We start from the raw sequence: 24,288 nt of genomic DNA on the forward strand, positions 1-24,288 counted from the left end.
GGTGAAGAAGTAAGGGCCGTCCGGCCGCTGTCCCGAGCCCGAGCGGGGCCACGCAGGGCCAGGAGCGGCGCTGAGTCACCGGCGATGCAGAGGGGGTCTGCCCCGGGCGGGGGGAGGCCGGCGGGGCGGGCGGGGCGGCTGACGTGCGCTCCGTGAGTCAGGGTGATGCTTGTCCACGTGTCAGAGCGGTTTAAAAAGTTTGGGCAAGGAGCGGGGGCACGGACAGCCGCGGGCAGGCAGAGCAGGGCACCGCGGGCATGGCGCAGCTCTGCCAGCAGCAGCTCCCTGCGGCCATTCCCCCGCGCGGACCGGGCAGCGGTGGGGGGCTGCCGGGGTCCCCGCTTCTCTTGCTTCTCTTCCTCCTCGCCTCCTCCGTGCGTGTCTGCAAAGGTGAGGAGCATCTCCCCGCAGCCCCATCCCTGCAAATTTGGGGGGCGGAGGGGTGACCCCGGCATCCCCGCGAGGGGACAGAGGTCCCGCGAAACCCAAAGCCTCGCAGCGCTCCGTCGGGCTCCTAAGCGGGGTGGCATTCGCGCGGGGGATGCGGAGGTGCCGAGGCCAGGGCCAGGAGGGGGCTGGTCCCAGGACAGGGGGTGAGGTGCGGATTGGGGCTCCTCCACCTGCCCTGGGGATAACTCCGTCCCGGCCAAACTGCGCTCCGGTAAAGGGGGGAAAAGACTATTGGTCAAACTGATGTCATCCTAGAGTTTAGTGGGGAAGGATGAAGCTGATTAGCTACTTAAACACGGTTATCTTTGATCTCATTGGGAGTGCTGTGTTACACTTGGAAGCCGCTAGTTCTATACGAGGGAGCACTCTGTGAAGCGAGAGCAGCTGATGGGCAATGTAACAGAACACACTGCCTTGCCTATCGCTTTGCCTGTGCTGCTGTCCCACTCTGTGTGCACGGAGTGCTTACACCTTGTGAAGCACTTTAAATCATCTGCTGCTGTGCATTGAGCAGTTCTGTTTGCGTGTACTGTGGATGAGCGAGTCACTTTCAGTTACTTTTTTGTTCTGAGTATTTTTAACACACTGCATACTGTGTTAGAAATGAATTCTGGAGATAGGAGAGGGAGGAGGGAGAAATGAGGAGGGTGAGGAATGGCAGCAGCATGCCACATTGTTCTGCTAGAAATGACTGGACCTGGCACCCTGCTGCCCTGCAAGAAGTTGAGGTTTTTAGCAGCAGGCAGAATTGAACAAATGGTCAGCATCAATCTTGTAGGAGTTCCTCTTCTATGTTCTTTTTGGTTAGGATTGCTTTCCCGAAGAGCACTCTTCTCCCACCATGGCTACATTGCGTATCTTACCAGAAAACCTGTGCACACCATTGTGCAAATTACTGAAGCCCGTGTAGGTTCAACAGCATTCTGGATGGAGTGAGGGAGGGATGCTGCCTAGCACTGCTGGGAGCTCACAAAGAGGGACTGCACCTGCCCTCAGAGTTCTGTGAGTGAGCTGAGAAGGGTTAAGGAAATCTATGAGGTGGTGAAATAATTCTCTGTTCAAAAGTTTTGTTTCACAAAAAAACCTACTGTGTAATATTCAGGCTTCTCTGCCTGCTGCTCCACAGGCTGTTGGATTCCCCCTGGAAAGCCTGGGGAACCAGAGGCTGTGGGCAGTGACAGACAGGCAAAAGTACAGCACTGAGCGTCGTCATGGTGCACTCATGGCTACCAAGGCACCAGTCCCAGGCGACACTCCAACCTGAACACTCTGAATTAAGAACAGAAAACAACAACAAGGTAAATTAAAGGTAGCACCTTTATTTGGAGTTGTTCCTTGAACTAAAGCACACATCAAAAAAGCACAGTTTTCATTGAAAGGCAGTTTTACTGCCATGTAAACCTGGCAGAGTTTTCAGAAATAAGCAATTTATACACAGTATGAAGTTAAAACCCCCCTCTATTACTATCCATGCTGGTTACACATCTCAAGCCTGTGCCAATACCAAAAAGAGCTTTTGCAACTTTAATGCTTGGAAGTTATTGTTGTTGCTATTTGTGGTACTTGAAGATGCTGGGCTCACATCCTGCTCACCTGGCCATGCTCATGAAGACTACCTTCACCTTTTATTTATTTAATTTGGTACAATTCTTTGGGGAAAGAAAAAATTGACCACAGGTAACTATGGACTTTCTGGGAGGCTGTAAAATCTCTGCTTACCAGAGATCAGTAAAAACAGAGCATGAACTGCTGGGCATGGTCACAGGCAGCAACCTTGGGCACAGGGATAAACTGGATGACTCCTAGGAAACCTCACCATGCCCAGAGCATCAAGTTTCCTCGGGACTTGGGACACTGCTTTTTGGCTTTGCAGTAGGTGGGTGCCACTGCATCTTCAGAGTGTTTTTATTTCCATCACAGCCATAGGATACTCACAAGAATGACCCCTGCTGTGCAGCATCACTAAGCAGTGTTTGTGCTTCCAGGTGTTCCGATGCCATCCCAAGTGTTGGAGGCAGAGCAGGAACTGCAGCTATGGAAGGAGGTGAGCTCTGCGGGCAGGCTGGCTCTACCATGGCTCTAGGGTGAGGGCTGAGAGTGTCCTTGCCAGCTTAGCCCTGGTAGGACAGGGATACAAGTTTAACATAATTTCTAATTCCAGGCTTTTCTGTGGTCACGCTTTCCCTCTTCACGCTTTCTCCTGTATGGCATTCAGGTGCTTCCTCTTCCAGTCCTACTTCTCCCACATATCTGTTCTGATATTGGTGAAGATGTGAAACACGTAATTTTCTGGATTTCTGAACATTATCCAGAGACTGGATGTTGAGATTTCATTCAGGGAACAGACTGCTTTGGCTCAGTGAGAGCTATGTTTGGTGACAGTTATCCTCTAGCTGTCATTGACCAGGAGGTTGCTGTTCCTGGAAGCTGTACAGTGTTCCAGTTGATACTTTTATAGTTTGTGTATGATAGACACTAACTGTTTCAACTCATTCAATCAGTCTCTGGCTTCTTCCATTCTGCAGACAGGGCTGGAACACAGTATTCAATCACATTTTAGCATTTTAATTCACTAGGTAGAGGGTGACATCCCATTGCAGTTTGCCTTTCTAACATTTTTTACCAATTGCAGCTATAACTTTAATTCTCATCTCTGAAATTTACTCCAGGATGTTACTTGTTGGCATGAACTCTTTTGTGCCCTTTTGGAGCAGATGGAGAAGCAGAGCATAACACGGAGAGAGGGTTTAGCTTGCAAGTTGTGTTCCCTGCCATTGCTGTAATTTTTCAAGTATTCTGTTGATATTTAATTTTGTAGATTCTGATAACATTAGAAAGCAAGTGACTCACCCTGGGTACAGCTGCACAGTGTAAATTTCTTCCTTACTGTCAGTGCATTTTGGAAGCATTGACTCAACCACTGTCATGTTCCTAGCACAGCACTTGAACAAGCCCTGTGGTACTTTGCTCCTGGGAGAAAAGTGATCTCTTGGGAATCCTAATGGCTACAAGGAGTTCGTGAAAATGAGTTATTTAAATTCCAGACTGAAAACCTGCTGTTTTATGTGTTTCTGCATTTATTGTTGGGATTTGTTATTTATAGCATTGGATTAAGGTCAGTGATTACTGAAGGGAAAGGCAAGGTTACTGTTGATTTCAGTTAACAAAATATATGTGTATGGACACTAAACTGTGTAAAATTATGTAACATGAGTGGTGTAAAACACTGCTCAACAAGAATAATACAGGACTAGGAGAGCCTTAAGGTCTAAGTAAAGAGAGTTAGATGCATAGGTACATACTTCTGCTCAGCCTGGCAACAAATCCGTACTGGAGTTCCTTGGAGTTTTCTTCCCTGCTTGTTATTTGAGTAGTTGATCATTCAGCAGAAGCTCTGCCTCAGAATTAAACTACTATTTTCCAGGAATGATTCTGAGCACATAAATAGTGGAACTTTCTAACATCCTTCAATTTCTTTGTTATTTAACCAGCACCAAATAACGCACACGCTTCCAACCTCAGGCCACATTTCTGAGGAAAGAGAGAAAATTACTGAGAAGATGCATCAAAGGCAATAGGAATTATTAAATTCATATATGCATTTTTAAAAATAAATCAGCACGAACTGTGGCTTTTCTCTAGCTCTTGTTTTTCCCATGCAGGTTTTAACTGAGAGATATACTGCCTTGTATTTATTGAATACAAAGAAGTCTCTGGATTAGCCTGCTGCTGAATTATGGTGATCGCTAATAGTTCCCAATAATAGTGGGAGCTAATAGTTCTCCAACTAAAAATCAAGTAGATAAACCAACAAATAAATAACAACAAAGAATCCCTCATTGAGAAGAAAAAGCAGCTTTTTATCTTAGGCTTCCAAAATGAATTCAGTTTGGTTTATGTCCTTCACTGCAGATTTCTCCCTTTGCATTTTTTTCTCTGAACTAATATACTAGAGACAAACAAATGCAAGATGAGGGAAAAAGAGACAAGGGAGGTGGTGTTACAAACAAAAACTACTTGAGGGGGGAATCCTGTGAGCTATTAGCTTTCCACTCTATCTGAAATGCTTTTTCATAGCCTGTCTCTAGAGAAATGCATCATCTCTTGTCTTGAAGTACTGATATGCATTATTTGTTTATTGCTTTTTTCATTGAGTGTTTTCTTCACTAGAGAGTGCTCTTTAGGGCTTTTACATACAATAAAATCACAAGACCCATTGCATTGCCCGCTTTATTAAATAACAAAACATTTTGATGCAGTCTGTGAACAAGACAATGATGGCACCTCTGCTAACAATAATGAACGTTCAAAGGAAAAAAAACTGGTGCATATCAGATGGGTCACAAAAGATACAATTTAAAACTTACATAATGAAAAGTTAAGCTTTCCTTTCCCCCCCCCCCCCCCGTTATTTTTAAGCTGTGCAGATTCAGTTTGAGCTCTGGAGACATTTTCTCTTCCTTACAGAATACATTTAGCTCTCAGCTGGGGTAAAATTTCTTCCATGATTTCAAGTGTCCTTTATTCCACTTCTTCTCCTTCCCTGATTAAAAGCTCCACTGAAAATAATTTAGTACAGTGGGATGCTTTCATTTGGAAAAAAGAATATAGAAAGAATATAGAAAGAAAAGCAGGTAGAGGGTGAGTGGGAATCACTTCTTTGTTACTTCTTCCAAGAAAAGATCGTGATAGTGCTAAATGAAGTGAGCTTTGGAAGGACTGACCAAGACAAACAGAAATGGTATTTTGTGGAGTGTTTAGAAGAGCCTTAGCATAGGGTGTTGTAGACGCTAAAAGTTTACAGTGGTTCAGAGAGAGATTGGTCAAATTCACAGAACAGAAATCCTCTGAGCTTCATTACAAATCGCCTACATCCAACTCTATGTACTTGCAGTACATTTTGCTGTTGGATGGGGAGTATGGCTTCCACTAAACCACAGGTCTCTTCTTAGGCTCTTCCTCAGGTGCTGAGGTTTGGCCTTTTGGGGGAATAAGACAAAGAGCTAAACAGCCAGGGGTGGTTTGGTATGGTTTTAAAGAAAATCTTGTAAGGCTCCCCATGTGCTGAAGAAATCATTGTGAACCTCAGACATAAACTGCTTGGTGACTCACACAAATTGAGTAGCATGCGTAAGAGGTGCTGGCACATATCATCATCACTCAAGAGATGTGTGGGTCATACACCTGAAGGGATGTTGGAATGCAATTTGCAGAGGAGTGTTTGAGGACTGAGCATTGAATCACTTGCAGTAGCCTTGTCATTTTCTTTGCCATTTTGTATAATCCAAAGATATCACAGGAGGTATTGAAGTTTATAGTCCATGCCCCAGATACTCACAACATGTCTTAGCTGGAGACAGTTAGATTTAGTAGGGACACAAGTGGTGTAAGAGAATACAAGACGTGATAGCTGAGATCAAGCACATATATATGTGTTAATTTGGTGGCTTGCTTTTTTTTCCCCTTGAATTCAAAATATTTCATGAACATATATATAAGCATTACTTCTGGAATTTGATGCAGGACAACCATGCCATGCCTTTGGCTGAACAAAATACTTTTAAGAATATAGTTATTTAACTTGTTTACGTTAATTTGACTTAATGAAAAAGAACTGTGTGAACTTTTACAGATAGACGATGCCTGTTCTACCTACATGTCCACAGAATCTCAGCCTCAGGTGAGACAAAGAAGGGTTGCTTTACTAATTATGATATTTATTTTACAATAAGAATGAAAGTGTGATACCTGAGTTCATGTTTTCCTTTCATTAGGTGTCCAGTACACTGGAAGAACTTTGTTTTTTGATCATGGGATTTCTCCAGAAGCCACAGGTAACACACACAAAAGACTACTTGGCATTTCTGAAGCAAGATCTCTCAGTGCACCAGCACCTACAGCGGATTTTGAGGATCCAGTAAATCACATGCCACTCAGTGCTGAAAGTAGCATGCCAGTTCTTACTCTGAAATGTCCTAATATAGTGCCTATTAAGGAAAACTGGGAGACTCCACCATTTGTAAAATGATCTCCAGCTTGGATACAAGGTTTCAGCTGGTTTTATTGCTCTAGATTAGAAAATTTATGAGCTCTGAATGGGATAAGAAATTTACTGATGAGAGTCTGCTGCTGTCACTGCCAGGAAGACAACAAGGAGCACCCACAAAACCCATCAATTCTTCTAATTGAGAGTTATCGTTTCAGAAGAGTAATTGCATTGATAAGGAAAGTCATACAGTAAATCTGTTGAGGAATAATGATGATATTTCAATCCAGTACTGAAAAGTTTGAAACATCATTTCAGCTTAGAGTAGACTGAGGGGTGGGCTCATGGCAGCCCATAGCTCCTCACAGGGGGAGCGGAGGGGCAACACTGATCTCTGTGACAATAATAGGACCCAAAGGAACAGGTTGGGAATGGGAATGAGCTCAGTCAGGGTATGGTCAAGCTGGATGTTAGGAAAAGGTTCTCCACCAGAGGACGGTGGGCATGGCACAGGCTCTTAAGGGCAGTGCTAACAGCCCTGAGCTGCTGGAGTTCCAGGTACATTTGGACAGCGTTCTCAGATATAGAGTTTGAATTTTGTGTGGTTCTGTATGGATCCATGGTTTGGACTCGGTGATGCTTGCAGGTTCCTTCCAACTTGCAGTATCCTGTGATTCTATGAAATAAAATCATCAACAACTTCTTTTTTAACAAATAAAAATCTCTCTACTGATTATTATTCCCACAGGATTTAGATGAAAAAGACAACATGAAAAGGGTAAGATTTCTATGTATGCCTTATGATCACTCTAAAATTAATAAGAAAATCCTAACTCATTTGTCCTATTTTGTAGTAAAACCTCACTTTTAATTTTTTTGAACAGTTCTTATTTCATTATTCTAAGACTCATGACTCAGGAAACTCAGATGTCAGGGTAAGTGGCCTAGCACCTCCATGTGAGTACACGTGTGCCTTTAAGTAGCATCAAGGCGATGTTCCTTTCCTCAGTAGTTTCTGCAGCTGTAATGGCTCAGATAGGAGGGTTTCAAATTTTATACACAGGCTGTATTTTAATAACATGGGAGACAATCACTGATGATGTGCAGGTGTGCAAACGGAAAATAACACATATCTTAGTCTTGTAGAATCAACATTTAAGAATAAGATAAAACACTTGCTTCTGGTAATGGAACATAATAGCCAATGAAACGATCCTGATTCATAGAAGTTGAGAACATGACCATCAATTTTAAGAAGCATTTTTATTAATTAAATGGTTTATTAATTATTAATTAAATGTATCTATTAGTGCATATCACAAATATCTATCAGGCAAAAGAGTACGCAAGTCTCATTCACATTTTGGAGTACACTATGAGAAACATCATGATTTAAAAATAGTCTAGTATTTCTGCTATAAAAATATTCTCAGCAGCCAGCAAATAAATCATGTGATCCACTCTTGCTTTTAAATTTCAGTCATCATCTGTTGTTTCAGCACATTTGTTTATTTTTGTATGTACGCTGTAGGATTTTGAGAAAGTTAAACATACATGTGTTTGCTCATTTCTTAACGATCATTTTTACGTGTTGATGTCCATCGTTGCCTTGTTCATTACATTCCTTCAGAAATAGGCTATATATTCCTTGGAAAGTGAAAATTTTCTAAGACTCCTGAGAGTACTGCTGATGTTGCGGTCAATATTTTCACAGCAGAGATTCTCTGGAGCTTTTAATGGTAATCAGGGCACTGGGAAATTAGCTATTTCTGTTCCTACTCTTGCTTAAAAGGTTACTGCATTCCCCTTCCTCTCCATCCTGAATCTCTCTCCACAAGCCCGGATGATTCTGTGCTACCAGTTACTGCCTTAGGGGACTTAGGCTGCACACGTTGCCACTGTGCTTCCCAGGCTCTTTGTGAGCATACAGCATCTCATCAAGGACCGGGGATTTCAGGATTGGAGCTTGTCTATTATGGAGAATGACCAGGGTCACAGTCACAAATTTTACTTCAGAATGGATCCCTCCTGCAAACTGTTTTCTAGTAAAAAATCATTTTTCTTTCTGTGAAATAAGTTAAAGTAAAATGAATTTTCAGTACAACAGAGAGTGAAGATGTTAACCTCTGCAGCAGCTAACCGTAAGAAATTAAGGATAGTGTATGTGAATGTTCTCTGTACCACATAAAGAGGCTGATCAAGGCCTGAATAACTGCAGTTACTTGGGGAGGTCTGTAAACAGTTCTGATCTCCAGGGAATAAAGGTGAGGATGCATAGCTTGTCCCTCCACCTCCTTGCAAACCACATTCCATGCAAATACAAATGTATGTTCCTGTTTGTTGTCAACTCAGAGTGTTCAAAATCACGTTTCTCAAATAACATCTTTAGTCCTTGGTACCCACTGGTCCGTAAGCCACAACTGCAGGAAGAGATATTACTTTTGCATCATAAAATCAGGATTTCATTGTTGCTCATGCGTCTGTGTTCATGTCCTCTCAGTCGTCTGTCCTGCATCCTTTGCTGCAACTCGTTCCCCAGCTTAATGAGAGAAGACTGAAGAGATACAAAGTGGACGTATGTAATCTTAAACTGTGCATGCTTGCATTCTCATATTAGGCAAATCATTAGCACACCTAAAATGTCCTTGTAGACTCTCCTATTCAAAGCATTTTTATTTTCAGTGTTTAGTGTCATGCTGATGTGTTTTCGTTAGAAATGTGCATTTTTTTCTGTTTTTTAATTAGTGAAAAATGATCCTGGTGATACTTAACATTTTAAACATAAAGTAATAAATGCTTAGCATAGAATATCGGTTCAATGTTGAGCCTACATCCAAACTGGGCTGAGTAGTTGCTTTATAAAAAGAAAAATATTTTCAGATTATCCATACATTATATTGCAGTTGAATTGTACTTTGTAGAAAGGGCTCTTCTTTTTCCCTCCCCATTTGGAATTCAAACCATACTCGCTCCTTAAACATATGTTATTTATGACTTACAGAGCTAAGGATTTCCAAAAAAGTACAAGCAATATTACTGTTCAAGTTAAGGTGCAGATAAGAAAGTCCTTTCTTTGTTACAGTTTCTGCCCAGCGTCTTAGTTTCCTGAACAATAAGCTATAGAAATGGGTCTTTTGAGAAGAAAATGACTTTTCTATGGTGCTTTTATTTTTCTTTCATTCCCATATCCTTTAGTGGATATTGAAGTGCTATTGAATTACTTTACGGCCTGATCTAGCATCAGCAGAAGCAAAACTTAAGAAAAGGAATACATCTTCTCCCTTCAAGTAGCATATACTGAAATAAGCTTTTGATAAAATAGGTGGTAATCAGAGGGACACAAAATTTGGAACATTTCTTATTTTGGAGTTTGCAGTTTGAAAATAAAGAGTGAGCAGTCACTGGCTGTTTTGCAGATGGAAAAGCAAAAGTTTGCTTTGAATTTAAGGTATTTTTCTATTACCAGCGAGTACAAAATCAGGTTCCTATTTTAAAAGGTGCAAAATAACTTCATGCTCCCATGAAGTCAGCTAAGCAGTTCAATAAAGTTTAACCCTTCCATGCTTACACATTATTGAAATCTGGAGGCACTGTAAAACTAATTTTCCATAGAAAAACAGCTTATTTGGGAGCAAAATTTTCACATACATTGAAATTATAATTTTGTCATTTCCAAAATATCATCAAATTTCAGTATTTTTGCTGCAAATGCACTTTCAAATTTCAAAAATGAAAATTAATGCTGTATTAATGCTCATCTCTATCATACAGCTATGAAAAGAATAGAAAAGTGCAGAATAAGAATCTTTATAAGAATTCCAAAAGTTCACATAAAGTATAGCAAAACCTAAGATCCATATACTTTCTGTTTTACATCAACTTCAGGTTGCTTTTCCCTTAGATTCACTGCAGACTATTGGTTATTTTGACCACTATTCATGCTTATTGTCTTCTCCTGACATAATACAAAAGTGGAATACAGAGGTGGACCTATCAAGATTTGATCGTCCATAGTGGAGTCTGTATGGTGCATTGTGGAGGTTATGTTCCTGTGTAGAGATTTTATGTCTTTCAGATACATGTGCAGTACACAGGAAAAAAAAACCAACATCTTTGTGATTAAAATGTATTGGACAATTTTTTTTCGCTTAGTAAATTGCTGTCTCTCATCTTGATACTTGATAAAGCTTGAAAAGTTCAACAGTGAGGAGGTGTTGATGAGCTACAGTGAAATTGTAGGTTTAGGAAGTATATTATATATAATATATAATATATAATTGTAGGTATAGGAGGTTTTCTTTTTTTGAAGAACCATTCAGAAAATCACGTAACCTGTGGCAGTGTTTTGTTTTTTTTTTTTTTTTTTCTAAACAATTGCTTGGATGATTTGTTAAGACAGAAGCTTAAGAGCATACCTCTTCCAACTATTCATTGTTGTATATTGAATCACTTAGAGTATCATCTTTTTGAATCGCACGTAACAAATTAGTGAGATAATTAAGGAGCTATGCCAGCTGGATTCAGCAAACTCCTTAGTTTTTACAATGAGGAAAGCTTTGCACAGACATAGTACCACACCACAGTGTACATTTTATTGCCATTGTGTAAGAAGAGAACAGATATCTATGCTTACAGAGCTTTCTTTCATTAAGAGACAGTGAGTTGCTTTGGAAATTCTTTATTAACGCCTATTAAATGTTTCTGATCCACCCTGACCTGTAAAGGGAGAAATAGTCCTGTCTAATGTTGCTCAGATCTTCTCGGTCTTTCCATTTCCTAGTTTGTGACTTGTGGAGACTGCTGATCTGGTTGTCACAGAAACTTCATTAATCATCAATATATTTTTTCGTTTTCCATAATCTAACATGGGGACAAAGAGAAAGCAATTATTTTCTAAGAAAAAATGACACAGGTAGAAAAACAAATATGTAAAATGTAAGGCACTCCAAGTATCTGAAAAGATTAAAGCAAACAAAAAAAAAAAAAAAAAAAACGTGCAGAACTCCATTACAGATGCATTTTTATTAAAAAAAATAAAGCTGATAATATTTAAGGGTTTATAGATCTGAGATGGGTATCTCAAAACTACGTAATGAGGGAAGGAAGTTGACAATATAAATAAAAATCACACAGATGTTAAATGTACAGCTAAGAAACTGAGCATAATGACATATCTGATGAACTGATGTCAAAATTAAAAGTGAGACTGAAAAATGATGTACAGTTTAAACCTACTTCCTTTGAAAGTTTCCTTGAAGCTATTCCCATGTTTGTAAGTGATGGGAGCCATGCTGCTTCACACAATTCTTAGTGTTAGGATAGAGCAAGCAGCAATTTCTGTCTATGATTACTCTGGTTATGATCATAACCCAGGAGATTACACAAGCTCAGTTTTTAATTGAGAAACACTATCATCACTAAGAGAGCATACAGTAAATACATTCCATCTAAATCCTATGTGCTGCTAAGCTCAAGATCTGAAATATTTCATTTCTGAGTTGGTCTGTCCCTCCCTCTGCAAGACAGACAATGAAAATACTGTGATTAAGCTTAGTATGTTTTCTAATTAAAGTCTCATTAAAGCAGATGGATACTTAATTCTCTGTTCTCACTATTTTCTTTATTGATCTTTTCTTTGCTCCTTGCTGTACAGATTAGTAGCAGCTGTTTCTCAATGTGTACAACATGAATAGGATAGAGTATCATAAGTATTGGTCTTTTCTTTGGGAATAATTCTGAGAGGAGTTGGCAGGATGTACCTCTGGGATCAGTCTGGGACCTCAGTCCCTGGCTGGGCTCAAATACCTTTTTTTAAGCTTTGAGGACTTGATGATCTTGAAGGTCTTTTCCAACCTCAGCAATTCTGTTTTTTTTCCCCATTGCTGTCCTTCTATGAGGTACAAACTGTTTCATGCATAGAGACTCCAAGACTATGGGACCAGTTGTGTTTTTGTGATGAAACCTGTCAATAACAAAGACTAATTCTAAAACAATCTAAAATGAGTCAAAACTTAGAGTGGATTTTGGCCTTCATTCATGTGTTTTCTACAATTTCTACGTGAGAGCATGAGCTGCATACAGAAATATGTACACAGTATGTTTTAAGGGGCAAGACTGTATAGTAGTACTGAAGAAATGTCTATTATAAGTACATAAACAATATCTTTGAGGGGATTCATTCACAAGAGTAGATATCATCTAAAATACTATTTTTTTTTTCAAGGAGGATCTTCAAGGAGCTGGAGGGATTCAAAGCAGAGGATACTTTTTCTTCAGGGTATGGTTTGTTCTACTATTTTTTCCTTTATTTTTACTCTCTAGGCTGTTTACCAAACAAAAGGTAGAGAAATTAGTGGAATAAAATGAAAACTACTGTGTCAGAGAAAACTTTTCTGTTAAGAGTCTTCTGCCATAAGCGGTTCCATTAGAAATGTTCGTCTTTGCAGTAGATGAGAAATGCAACTTCCAGTGACTTCAGTTACATATAGCACAGACTATATGCTTGTAAAGTAATCAGGATAACAGAACCAGATTGAAACTTCTTGGCGATACTTCTAGTAAGTTAAGATATCTTATGTCAAAATAAGAATTTCTCAAGTCTTTAGATTATTTTTTTTAGGAGTGTATAACCACTGTGATGGAGACTTACAGGTGTCTCTGGCTACATAGGGCTTGAAACAAGGTTAGTGGTATTAGGATGTGTGGGACTTTCTTACTGAAACCAATCAGTTTTCTACAGTGTTTATTGGTGTTTGTGTTTCAGCCACGTAATGGGAAGAGATCAGTGGATTTTCACTAAGGAGGTATTTATTTAACGATTTCATCATCACCTGCATTGAAATTACTTTATTTTTATACAAATATGCCACAGTATTTACGAGTAGAGTTCTGCAGACAGTCTTCTTTGAGATATGCTAAATCCACATATCTTTGTTTAAAGTGAGTAGAAGCTATGGATACTCAGTTCCTAGAAGAGAGAGCAAAGTGTTTCTGGAAGCAAGAAATGGAAAAGATCCCAGATCTGTAGACAGTTTAAAAAGTTATCAATGACAAACAAAAAGTGTGTGTGTCAAGAAGTACCAACTCAACAACCTGCCACAGGGTGGGCATAATCCTGCTGCTCTTATTCTGAACTAAGATCTACCTTTACATTGAAATTAAGTGTAGACTTCACATTTTAGTTTAAAATCATTCAATTCTTTGGACAGAAAAAAAAAATTAAAAATCCTGCCCGTGCTAATGTTATGATGCTCTGTTTTCTAATGTATCTTACACTTCTGACGTATTTTAAGTATTTTGCTCTATACCATACCTGTAACTAAAACTTTTCTTATTTTTCAGGATTTTAGATTCCTGAAGTAGAACTTACACTGCAGGAATGCTGAGTATGGACATAGGGTTCTCCTCACAGAGATAATTCCTTATTAATGTACAATTAAAAATCACTAGAATGTAAATGCTCTTAAATGCTCTTACGTAAGATTCACTGAAGAATTCAAATGTTTCTTTACTTCCTTGATTATATTAAAAGCATACTAAAATTATTTGTTTCCTACTGTTATGATGTTTATAACTGTGTCTAATGGAACCATAAAAAAGCCTCAGTGTATGCATGCAAGAGATATTGTCCCCAACAACACTGCAATGTACATTTATTTGCCTGTACAAATAAAGGCACTGAGAGAGTTGTTTTAATGCGAATGTTTGCAACGTAGAGTATCATTTTTTTTTTTTTTCTGAATATTCTTCAAATTTCTCATGTAGTCTTTATAATGGCAGCTTACTTTATTTTGTATTTGAGACGGCATTTTTTTTGTAATGATGCAAATTTATGTAGTGTTACATTTGCAAATTATTATTTTGCTCTCATATTTACTGAAAATGCACATTCTTTCATTACCTCGGTATGAGGAAGCTCAATCCTACAGAAAAGACATACACTGAAGCTAAGCTTTCAAATGCCTTTTTGGCACTAAGTCCAGTTCTTGTGATACTTTACTTCGTTCAGGGTGTCTCAATAGTGTTTCACTGTCAGAAAAAAAAGAAAAAAAAGAAGCTCCATTAGCAATGAATTGTATGTTTTGGAGAAAATTCTTGATTTTAACTCAGCTAAAGCATTATGAAAGCTTTTGTGGTGTTATTATTTTTTTTACCTTTTAAGAGCAGTGATACAGTACGGCTCTGATTCAGAAGACTTCATTACTTACATTCTTCTAGAATTAAGGTCTATTGAGAACATAGCTGGTTTTGGTGTAGTTTTAAAGAAATTTATACAAAAGAGTAAGTTAGCCTCTCCGTCTTCCATGCTTTTCTCACCAGGGGCTGGCAGAAATATTTGAGGATATTTAAAGTAACTAATGGGGAGCTGTAAGAAAGAAGGGGACAGACTTCTTATTAGCAGCTGTTGTGACACAGCAAAGGTTTCAAACTAAAAGAGGGGAGATGTAGATTGCAGATAAGGAAGCAGTTTTTACGATCAGGGTGGTGAGGCACTGGAACAGGTTGCCCAGAGTTGCTGTGGACGCTCTGTCCTTGGAGACATCCAAAGTCAGGCCGGATGGGGCTTTGAGCAGCCTGACCGAGCTGTAGGTGTCCCTGTTCGTTACAGAAGGGGCTAAATGGCCTTTCTGGGTCCCTTCCGATTCAAACGATTGTATAAAATAGCAACAGTGCAGACGAGGGCTGCTGTTGACACCGGCTGGTCACACACAGAGTGAGCAGACCTCAGCACCCCTCCCGCTCGCCCGCTTGGGTGAGCAGCCGAAGGGCAGAGCTCTGCCTTTCCACACGCGCTTCGCCTCCCCCCCGCCTAACCCCGCGCCGTTACCGGTACACCGCGAATCTCGCTCTGCACCAGCTGCCTCCCATAGAGATACATGGAGGGCCGTTAGAACCGGGTCCTGCCCCAACCGCCGCCGTGAGGAGCCATGCAGGTGAGAGTGAGAGCGGGGGCCTGAGGGAAGGCGGGGGAGACGGGGAGCCGCCGGGCGGGCAGGGCGGGACAGAGCGGGGGAGCGCTGTGAGGCGGGCGGAGCGCTGTGTTCCCATGGAGGGGGGGCTCTTATTGTCCAACGTGGGATCTTTTGTACCCTCACCGTGCAGCAGTCAAAACTCGTATTTGATGAAGGATTGAAAGCTCGCAGCGAGACTGACTGTAAGGATATTTTATAGCGTTGGGGAATTACACTGTAGCAAAACCTTCCTTTGGGTTTTTCTAGACTCATGATCATCTGATTCATTACTTCATACACAGAGCTTCTCTTTTCTTTTTCTTTTTTTTTTTTTCTTTTTTTTTTTTTTTTCTTAATGGGTTACATCCACTACTTTTCAGCTTACTTTGCTCAAAGAATGAGCAAACATTGCTTGTTTTAACTTTATTCACGTATGAAAACGTAAGCAAAGAATTAAGTTTGCTAGTGTACTTCTAAGACTTAGCAATAAAATCAGCTTCTCAGCAGTAGAATGCTGCAGAAAATACTTCTCCAAATAACATGACTGCTTATTATTTAATGGAGTTGATGTTCCTAGTTCAGAGCATGGACGTCTGAGTGTTGCAGAAGGAATCAGTTAAAATGTTCCAGTACAAAATCCCTTTCTCTCAGCAATAAGCACTAGATGTCTCCGAGGCCAGAGTGCTGCAGCAGTAATAAGCAGTGGCCCTGCTGAGCCCATGCAGGACTGGTGCAGGAGCTGCCATGAGCTGCTGACACCTCCTTCCCACTCCAGCCCTGCAGAGCATTGGTTCCTCACCTATGCCAGAAGAAACTGGGGGAGGTAAAGGCTTTCTTGCAGACCCACTGTGCTTCCCAGGGAGACATAGCATGATGCTCTGTACTGTCTGTATGGGAACTGCTGAGTCACAGCCTGAACCTCTGATTGATCACCTGAGGCGAGCCATGAGTCAGCCAGAGGAGCACAGGTGAAGGCAATTCAGCTGTGCTGCCGGAAGGGGTGGAGCCAGGCTGCACCTCTCCTAGACCTATTTAAGAGCTGGCTACCAGTTGAGAAGGATCTTGTCTGGAGATCCCCTCTTCTGGTGTTTTTTTTTTCTAGGTGAGCCTAGCATACGGGTAAGCCTTCTATTTATTCTCTCTTATTATCTTAGTTTACTTTGCCTAACTCTTTTGTTTTTTTTTTTGTGATTATAACATCTTAATATCCACTGTTTATCCACTGTCTTAGTGGCTTTCCTATTTCTTTACATCTGAGATGCAGGAGAACTTGTTTTATCATTACAAAATTCCTAGGAGCATGTGTATCTTAGCATTTGCTTTGCGGTACCATTAGAAGTTACCATTAGAATTGTGTTCATGCTAAGCTCTGTGATTTGTTGAATAAAAAAAGGGAGCTGCTTGCTGCCTTGCTGAAAGGCAAATGTATCATTTGCAGGCATGGTGATGATATAATGCAAATCTTGGATGTTTCCTCAGGTGACCTTTTCGTAATGTAATGTTTGTTCATTTGATGCTGCATTATTATTATTAATGCCATTAAATATTTCTGTTATATAAAAATCCAGTCAGGTATCTCTTTGTGGAGGTTTTCAGACTGTATTTCAAGGCAAAAAATACCACAGAAATTAACAACCTGTTTTAAAATCTGCCTAGCATTTCCAGTCCTTGTGAAAGATGTCCTTATGTGTTGCAACCCAGTTAAAATATTCTTTTAATGTGATAATTTGAGAATAAATACAGCCTTATAAACAGATGTGGTTTCTTTATCTTAATGGCTTAATTAAATTACTATAAATGTAGGTTTAATACCTACAACAGTCATACACTATAAATAAGGTTATGTTGACATATTAACAATAATCATTCATCTAAAATTTAGAAGCCCTTTTTTTCTCCTTCATTCTAGTCATGTTTTTGTATGTTTATACAAAATGTCTGTAGTTTATTCTCACTAGTAACATAAAAATACCAATAGAAAAATCTAGCAGTATTTGTTTATTTAAGTAAGCCATTGGTGGTTCTGGGTTTCTGAAGCAGGTTTCCACGTGTCTCCTAGAAAACTTCAGCAGATGTTTTGGATACTGATTTCTTTGTCTATGCCTACATTTTGAGGGATTTTTCTTTCCCATTTTCTTCCTGACTTTTGTTTAGAACTGAAAAATGACAAATGGAAAAGCATAGTAGAGAATGGTCCATTGAAGTATTGCAGTTACTCTAAGTAATGACTTCCAGTTGTTACATCCTTAATATGTGCCAAAGTGAAAAACGGCTGGTCAAAATCTATCAAAAGACTGATTTTTTTTTTTCAACTTAGTTTTCTTCCATAATACCAAAACAGGACCCAAATGAAGATACTGAATGGAATGATGTATTAAGAAAGTTTGGAATTCTTCCTCCAAAAGAAGAGCCAAAAGATGAAACTGAAGAAATGGTTTTACGCTTGCAAAAAGAAGCAGAAGGTGAGTCAAATTAAAAATACATGGTATTAGAATAACAACATTTGGAACGCAGATCTGTGTAGTGTGAGGTTCATCTCCATGGTGGGAATCTTCGCTGCTGCAAGTGCCATCCTCTGCTATCTCTTCCAATCAAAATTAAGAGACCTTCATAGACCACAGATCACAAGGAAACAAGAATGGAAAGAATATAATCCAGCTTGTTTTCCCTCAAAGCAGAATCAGTTAGAAATATCCAATTCTGAGCAAATGTTCATTTAATCAGAATTCTAAAAACTGATTTTTCACAGAGGCCATGAAAAAAATGTCTTTTTGCTTTCTTCGCAGATACCTGTAAGTACTACAGAATTATTACTGCAGCTTCCATAGAATCATGGAATGGTTTAGGTTGGACCAATCTAAGACCATCCAGTTCAAAACCCCTTGCCGTGAGTAGGGTTGCAGCCCATTAGGTCAGGTTGCCCAGGATCTCATCCAACCCAGCCAATTTTTTCCAGCCTTGACTTTCTATAATTCCATTTGAAGGATAGAAAGCATTAAGGTGTAGGAAGTGGCACTACAGACTAGTGGACTGGTTTCCACTACTTTCCTGCAGGCAAACATTTTTGCATAGAGCAATAAAGGCTCTTGCTTAAATGTACTGTAGTAATTCTCACTTTCTGACAAGTTTTACCCTTGAGCTGAAAGGCAAGTTACAGCTCATTCAGTTTTCAGATTCTATTGAGTTCTGCTCACTATTTCAGAGCAAAGTTGTGTCTTCAGTACACAACTTCTGCCAAATTCTCACAGGCAGCATTGATCAAGGTATTGTTTGTATAAAAGTACAATTAAATACACTAAAATAATAAAAAATGTTAGCATGACATACCACTGCATACTGCATCATTTTAGTTATTGTTATAGAATGATTTGGGTTGGCAGGGACCATAAGGATTATCTAATTCCACCCTGCCTGCCACGGGCATGGACTAGATCAGGTTAATCCAAACCCCACCTAGCCTGGCCTTCAACAGCTTCTGAAATCAGCATATCTCTTACTTTTGTCAATTCCATGTCTGTGTACTAACTTCCATGCATTTAAGATGTACAAGCGCTTTAGAGAACAAAACTAGTGGGTTGTTGGTGTTTTTTGTTTGTTTATTTGTTTGTTTCTAGTGAAACCATATGAAAGAATGAGTCTTGAAGAATTAAAAGAGGCTGAAGATGACTTTGATGAGGCTGATAGGAAGGCTATTGAGATGTACAGGTGTAGTAAGATATACTAAGACGTCCTTTCATGACATACATATACTGTTCCTAGGCGTAACTGTAATACAAACCAAGTTCTCATGCAGCTATTGAATAGTATACCAATCTGTTCATCGTACCATGAGGAGTTGATGTGTTTTCTGGCTTTGAGTTCCGAAAACTTGGGTGGCTTGTTTAGAGACTTAATAATTATTTCAGTTGTCTTGGACATTCACATGTGTATTTTACAGGGTACTCTGTGATATTCTGCAGAGCTTAATACTGTAACTAAGAAAAATCAGGCATAAACAGTTCAGACAGAATAAAAGTGGGAATGTGATCAAAACATTTCGTCTAAGATTCTACCTATGCTTATTGCTTTTGTGCTGTTAAAATAACTAAAATCTATGCACTTGGTAGTATATTCACATAGAAAGCTTATCATTCACATAATTTAGGGAAAGTTATGAACGTAAATTATGTTGTATTTGTTGCCAAAGTATAATAATGTTGTGCATACATTTAGTCTTGCCATCCCGTGGTGGCTTTCAGTCAGTAAAATTAATGGCTTCTTGTAGTTCAACACATCTCAGGGAGGCATTTTCATTTTCTACACAGCAATTATTTTTATAGATGAAAGCTGCCATCTACTGGTTTTGCATTCCAATTTTCATGAAATATTGTACAAGTGTGGTATCACGTTCACACGTTACGTACTGGTAGTTCATGCTCAAATTACTGATGTTCAGAATGATGGAAATGATTTGTACCTGTACCGTTTTTGTGCTTTTTCTCAGATGATTAAGGTGCTTTGCAGTGTGTTTCTTTAAGTTTCCCAAAGTTGATGCTGATATAAAAACTTCCTTAGTTTTATGTTCATATTCATTAACTTTTTTCAATAAGATTAGCCTAGAAACCTTTCCAGCTCTGAAATGATACTAGAAGACCTTGAGCCAGAGTATTGCTCAAAATGGTTTTTTTTTTTTTTAAAAAGAATTGAACAAAATGTACTAGGTATTATTTAAAATGCATTTTAAATGTTTCAAATATACTTATTTTCCTTACTGCCTTCTAATTAGGCAGCAGCGCTTGCAAGAATGGAAATGTCTTCAGAGGAGGCAAAAGTATGGGGAGCTGAGAGAAATCAGTGGAGAGCAGTATGTTAAGGAAGTTACAAATGCTCCTGAGGATGTTTGGGTCATAATTCATCTTTATCGGCCAAGGTAATTACTTTCTAGTTTAAGGTACTGAGTACATCAAAACAGGGAATTCAGCTGGGGATTACACAGGAATACCAAGAAAAATGAGGCACAGCAGACTATCAAAATAGCAGTTGGTTGGAGGCAGTGGAAGTGATTCCATTGAACGTGGGGCCTCCTTGATTTTTTTTTTTTTTTTTAATTCACTTTTAAGATTAGTTTGCTTTGATCATTTGTGTGAAAGATTCCTTTTGCTGTATATGCATATCAACAGGTACTAAGTCTCAGATTTCCAAATTTCACTGAAAGTGTTCTTTACTTTCTGTTCTAAGAGAACTTTCTTTGAAGCCCCGCTGCTCAGCAGGAGGCCTCTCACAGGACTTTTCTGTTTCTCCTATAGCAAATCAAATACAGCAGCACTGGAAAGTCTCAATTCTGAAAATCCAGGAATGCTGAGGGAATTTCTTAGTTCAGCAGTTGCCCAATATGTTCTGTAATAGTAGCAGAAGTTGTGACAGAATGAAGCAGAAATTTCAAAGGGCTGCCAGGATTAGTTCACCATGTGTTAACAACCATCAGGTGTTTTGCAGAAGAACTGTGAATAAGAATGGAATGTTCAACATTTGTTTAGATTCAGACCAGCTTTCAGCTTTCTCTTTTCCTTCTTTTTAAGCATGTTGGGAGGAAGTTTGATTCCTTTCAGTTGCCAAGAATTGAGCATTATTTCCAGGAGCAACAAATAGGGCAACAAATCAAGTGAAATTGTTTAAATTGCAGTAAATTAAATTTACAAACTTGAAGAATTAAAAAAAAAAAAGCATCTTTTCTTCCTCTTCGTTGTTTTTGTTTACTGGAGAATCACTTCTCTACTTGTTCGTTATACAGACGAGACTGTGAGAAACATGTTCAGTTCCTTAGGGCTGAATATGAGATGACTGAGGCGTAGCGAATGAACAGATCCAATCCCCTGACTGTAACCGCACGTGCTTTTGGCCACCAGGGGGCGCCCGCAAGCTGTACCCGCTGGCGCTTCGGTCCCTTCCAGCCAAGTTCCCCACATGAGAGCGGTAACCCGGCAGGAGGGAAACAAAAGAAACAAAACCACCGCGCTTTTTTGTTGTCGTCGTGGAGGCTTACATGGCGGTTGCACTGCAAATACTGTGAAAGTAATGAGCAATCCCGTGGTGGTCATATGGCTATACAAGGATTTCCCTGACGTTTAGCTTTCACTAAAAGAGTTGCATGTTAAATTGAACGCCAATTCAAGTGAAACACGTATCATAGACTTAAAATTTCATCTAAACCTGCAATAAATGGACAAGATGGGCTTTCAAATCTTTGCATGTAACAAAATTGAGGTACAGTGCTTGCTTGAAGCACCTGGTAGCTTTACTGACATGTTCTGGGAACTGTGACTATTACATACATCGAAAGTCTTTATTTGGGCAAATCAAAGCCATCTTAGAAGCAGCTAAATAAAATCTGTGGTGCAAACCTAACTACAACACGAAGAAGAAACAGAGTAAGCCAAAGTGCACTTTTATTTGCCAAAGGTCTAATTATAGTAGCGTTAATTATTTTATACATCATTTATACTGCAGATATGATCGTGCCCTCTTATCTTTTCCTAGCATTCCAATGTGCCTACTAGTCAATGAACATCTCAGCCAGTTGGCCAGAAAGTTTTCGGAAGCCAAGTTTGTCAAAGCCTCTGTGAACAGCTGCATCCACAGTTACCATGACAGGTGCTTACCCACAATACTTGTATACAAAACTGGGGAAATAAAAGCCAGGTTCATCGGGGTAGCTGAATGTGGCGGGATGTGCCTTAAAGTGGAAGGTAAGAGAAATACTTCTGAATAATTCACTTACTAGAGAAGAATTATGTTGTTTGTAATCGTTAGATCTAAAGATTGCTGCTTAAAAGAAAAAAATCAAAATATTTTTGTAGGAAAGTCAACAAAAAGTAAAGAATAATTTATGTAATCCTGCAGTGCTAAGAATTTTTGGCAAGCATAGATATTTTACACTAACACAGTTAACATTTAACAGCTTTTTCTTGCTGTTGAGATAGAGCTTGGTTTATAAAAGCCCTTAAGTGAAAATGTACTGCAATCAACAGCATAAATTATCATTTGTTTTTACAGAGCTTGAATGGAAGCTAGCAGAAGTTGGAGCAATTGAAAGTGACTTGGAAGAAAACCCCAAAAAGGACATTGTAAATATGATGACATTATCAATGCAAAACATTTCTGTTCATGAAAACATCAATACAAAAAGCAGTGATGTACTGAAACCACAAATTACTTGAGGATGAGTTTTCCATGTGGGTAACCTGTTCAGACTCAAACTAGCACAAATGTAGCTTTCTATTGCTTTTGAAAGTCTGAAACAATAAAAAGGGCATTTGTTTCACTTGTTTTTTGTTTTTGATTTGATTTTGTTTTGAACTAACGTAGTAAATGAAAGCCCTGCCCGGAGATTGCTCCTGTGGACACTGAGAGCCTGCATTCTTCTTTTCAAACAAATTGCTCAAATGGAAGAGGAAGGAGGCTGTTGGCAATTAGGATGTAATCCCTACTTATTCCTCTTTTTCTCTATCAGAGGTGCGTGCTTGACTCCTTTAATTCATGGTGAAATGACTGCAGTGGGATTCTGCTCTAAATACTTTCTTAGTTCCCCCATTGAAAGGCTGATCTGAAGAAAACGATGCGTACAATGATATAAAAACAGGATTTAGCCCTGAATGTAATGACCAATACTTTTGCTTGGTTGACAGGTATGCAAGAATTTTCTCTAGCGGCAGGGATTCTCTTTGCACTCTTCTAATGCGCATAGTTGGATCAGTTGTTCCTTCCCAGTAAAAATAAGGACATACTTCACAAAATAGTTTATGTTCCGTGTGTATATAAGCAAAACAAAACTAGGTCAGTGAATAAAGTGACCACACTCCTGATTTGGCATTTTTATTTATTGCAAGCAGTGAACCAAATTGGATTTCGTAGTTAATTTTTCCAACGACTCAATTAAAAAACAAAACAAAAACAAACCCTGTGTGCTAAAGATTATACAGATTTGACATGGTTTATTGCATCAGTATGCAGAAACAGAACAAATGGTTCACTTAACACTTGGCATGAAGGTACCTCAGAAAAACAAGAAAATAAACATCAGTGTTTTTCTTTTTAGCCAGGAGGAATAAAGTAGATGTAAGTAGGTATGTGCTGTCAGGTATCACTATTGGAAAGTTATAGTTTGCAGATTCAAATAGAATGGATAGATGCATTTTAGAGTTAATAGCTTCTCTGCCACTTATGTTAGTTCCTTTCTAGTTTTGAAATGCAAACAGGTCATCAGCGATGTCTGATATGATTCCCTAGGCAACGCTGGTATTCACCTTAGGTGACTGCCATGAAAAGGGTGCTGCCACCACTTCCTCCTCACAGCAAACCTCCATTACGCATTAAGGGGTTGCAGTGTTAGAGGAGCACAAACACAGTACCCACCCTCATCATCTGACATCTACACTCTGTTGCCCCTAACTGAACCATCACAGCAAACTCACATTGACAACAAGGATTAGGAACACAGTATTTCTAGGTGGAAATAACCTCACAGAACTGCTATCTGTTCCTTCAGAAGTACTTAAAATGTTTTCTAAGGTAACACATTAAAAAACATTGCCTCAGTTAGGCTAGGACAGGCAGAAAGTGCAGCGGCATGTGATCTGCATGGCCTGGCAAATCTGCGACCATAAGACATGCAAGCTTCAAAGGGAGATTTGATACTGCAGCAGGCTAATGTTGCTCTCTGCAAGGCATGTTTTGAGGGAAGAGATACTGCACGTATCTCTAGCATGTTTTCTTGAAGGATTACTACTGGCACTACTTGTGTCAAATTCCATATGTGCAGCTAGATGCTAACTTTAGTCTGTGGGTTTCTTGGCTGTGTCCTAGTTCTGGCAATAACACCTTTTTGTTGAAAATGGTTCTGTGTCTTCTCCTGGAGTTTCCATT

The 24,288-nt window shown here is 39.4% G+C and overlaps 2 protein-coding genes across 2 annotated transcripts; both read left to right on the forward strand.

Annotated features, from left to right (window-relative positions):
- Window positions 1-257: 257 nt before the first annotated feature.
- On the forward strand, window positions 258-13,876 carry NMU (neuromedin U). The gene is made up of 10 exons (XM_042871930.1): window positions 258-390; window positions 2,436-2,494; window positions 6,083-6,130; window positions 6,225-6,284; window positions 7,185-7,214; window positions 7,321-7,371; window positions 8,937-9,011; window positions 12,660-12,713; window positions 13,200-13,239; window positions 13,778-13,876. The coding sequence occupies exons 1-9, from the start codon at window positions 258-260 to the stop codon at window positions 13,233-13,235; spliced, it is 546 nt and encodes a 181-aa protein (XP_042727864.1). The 3' UTR covers window positions 13,236-13,239; window positions 13,778-13,876.
- Window positions 13,877-16,482: 2,606 nt separating this feature from the next.
- On the forward strand, window positions 16,483-22,774 carry PDCL2 (phosducin like 2; the record flags this gene model as incomplete). Its single annotated transcript, XM_042871105.1, has 6 exons — window positions 16,483-16,506; window positions 17,705-17,849; window positions 19,002-19,092; window positions 20,153-20,296; window positions 21,904-22,112; window positions 22,420-22,774. Coding segments are annotated over 6 exons (777 nt in total), but the record flags the coding sequence as incomplete, so codon positions are not given.
- Between the last annotated feature and the right edge of the window lie 1,514 nt (window positions 22,775-24,288).

The sequence above is a fragment of the Lagopus leucura genome, unplaced genomic scaffold (assembly GCF_019238085.1).
Source record: "Lagopus leucura isolate 7727_CA_CO unplaced genomic scaffold, USGS_WTPT01 Super-Scaffold_100004, whole genome shotgun sequence".
Classification (NCBI taxonomy): domain Eukaryota; kingdom Metazoa; phylum Chordata; class Aves; order Galliformes; family Phasianidae; genus Lagopus; species Lagopus leucura.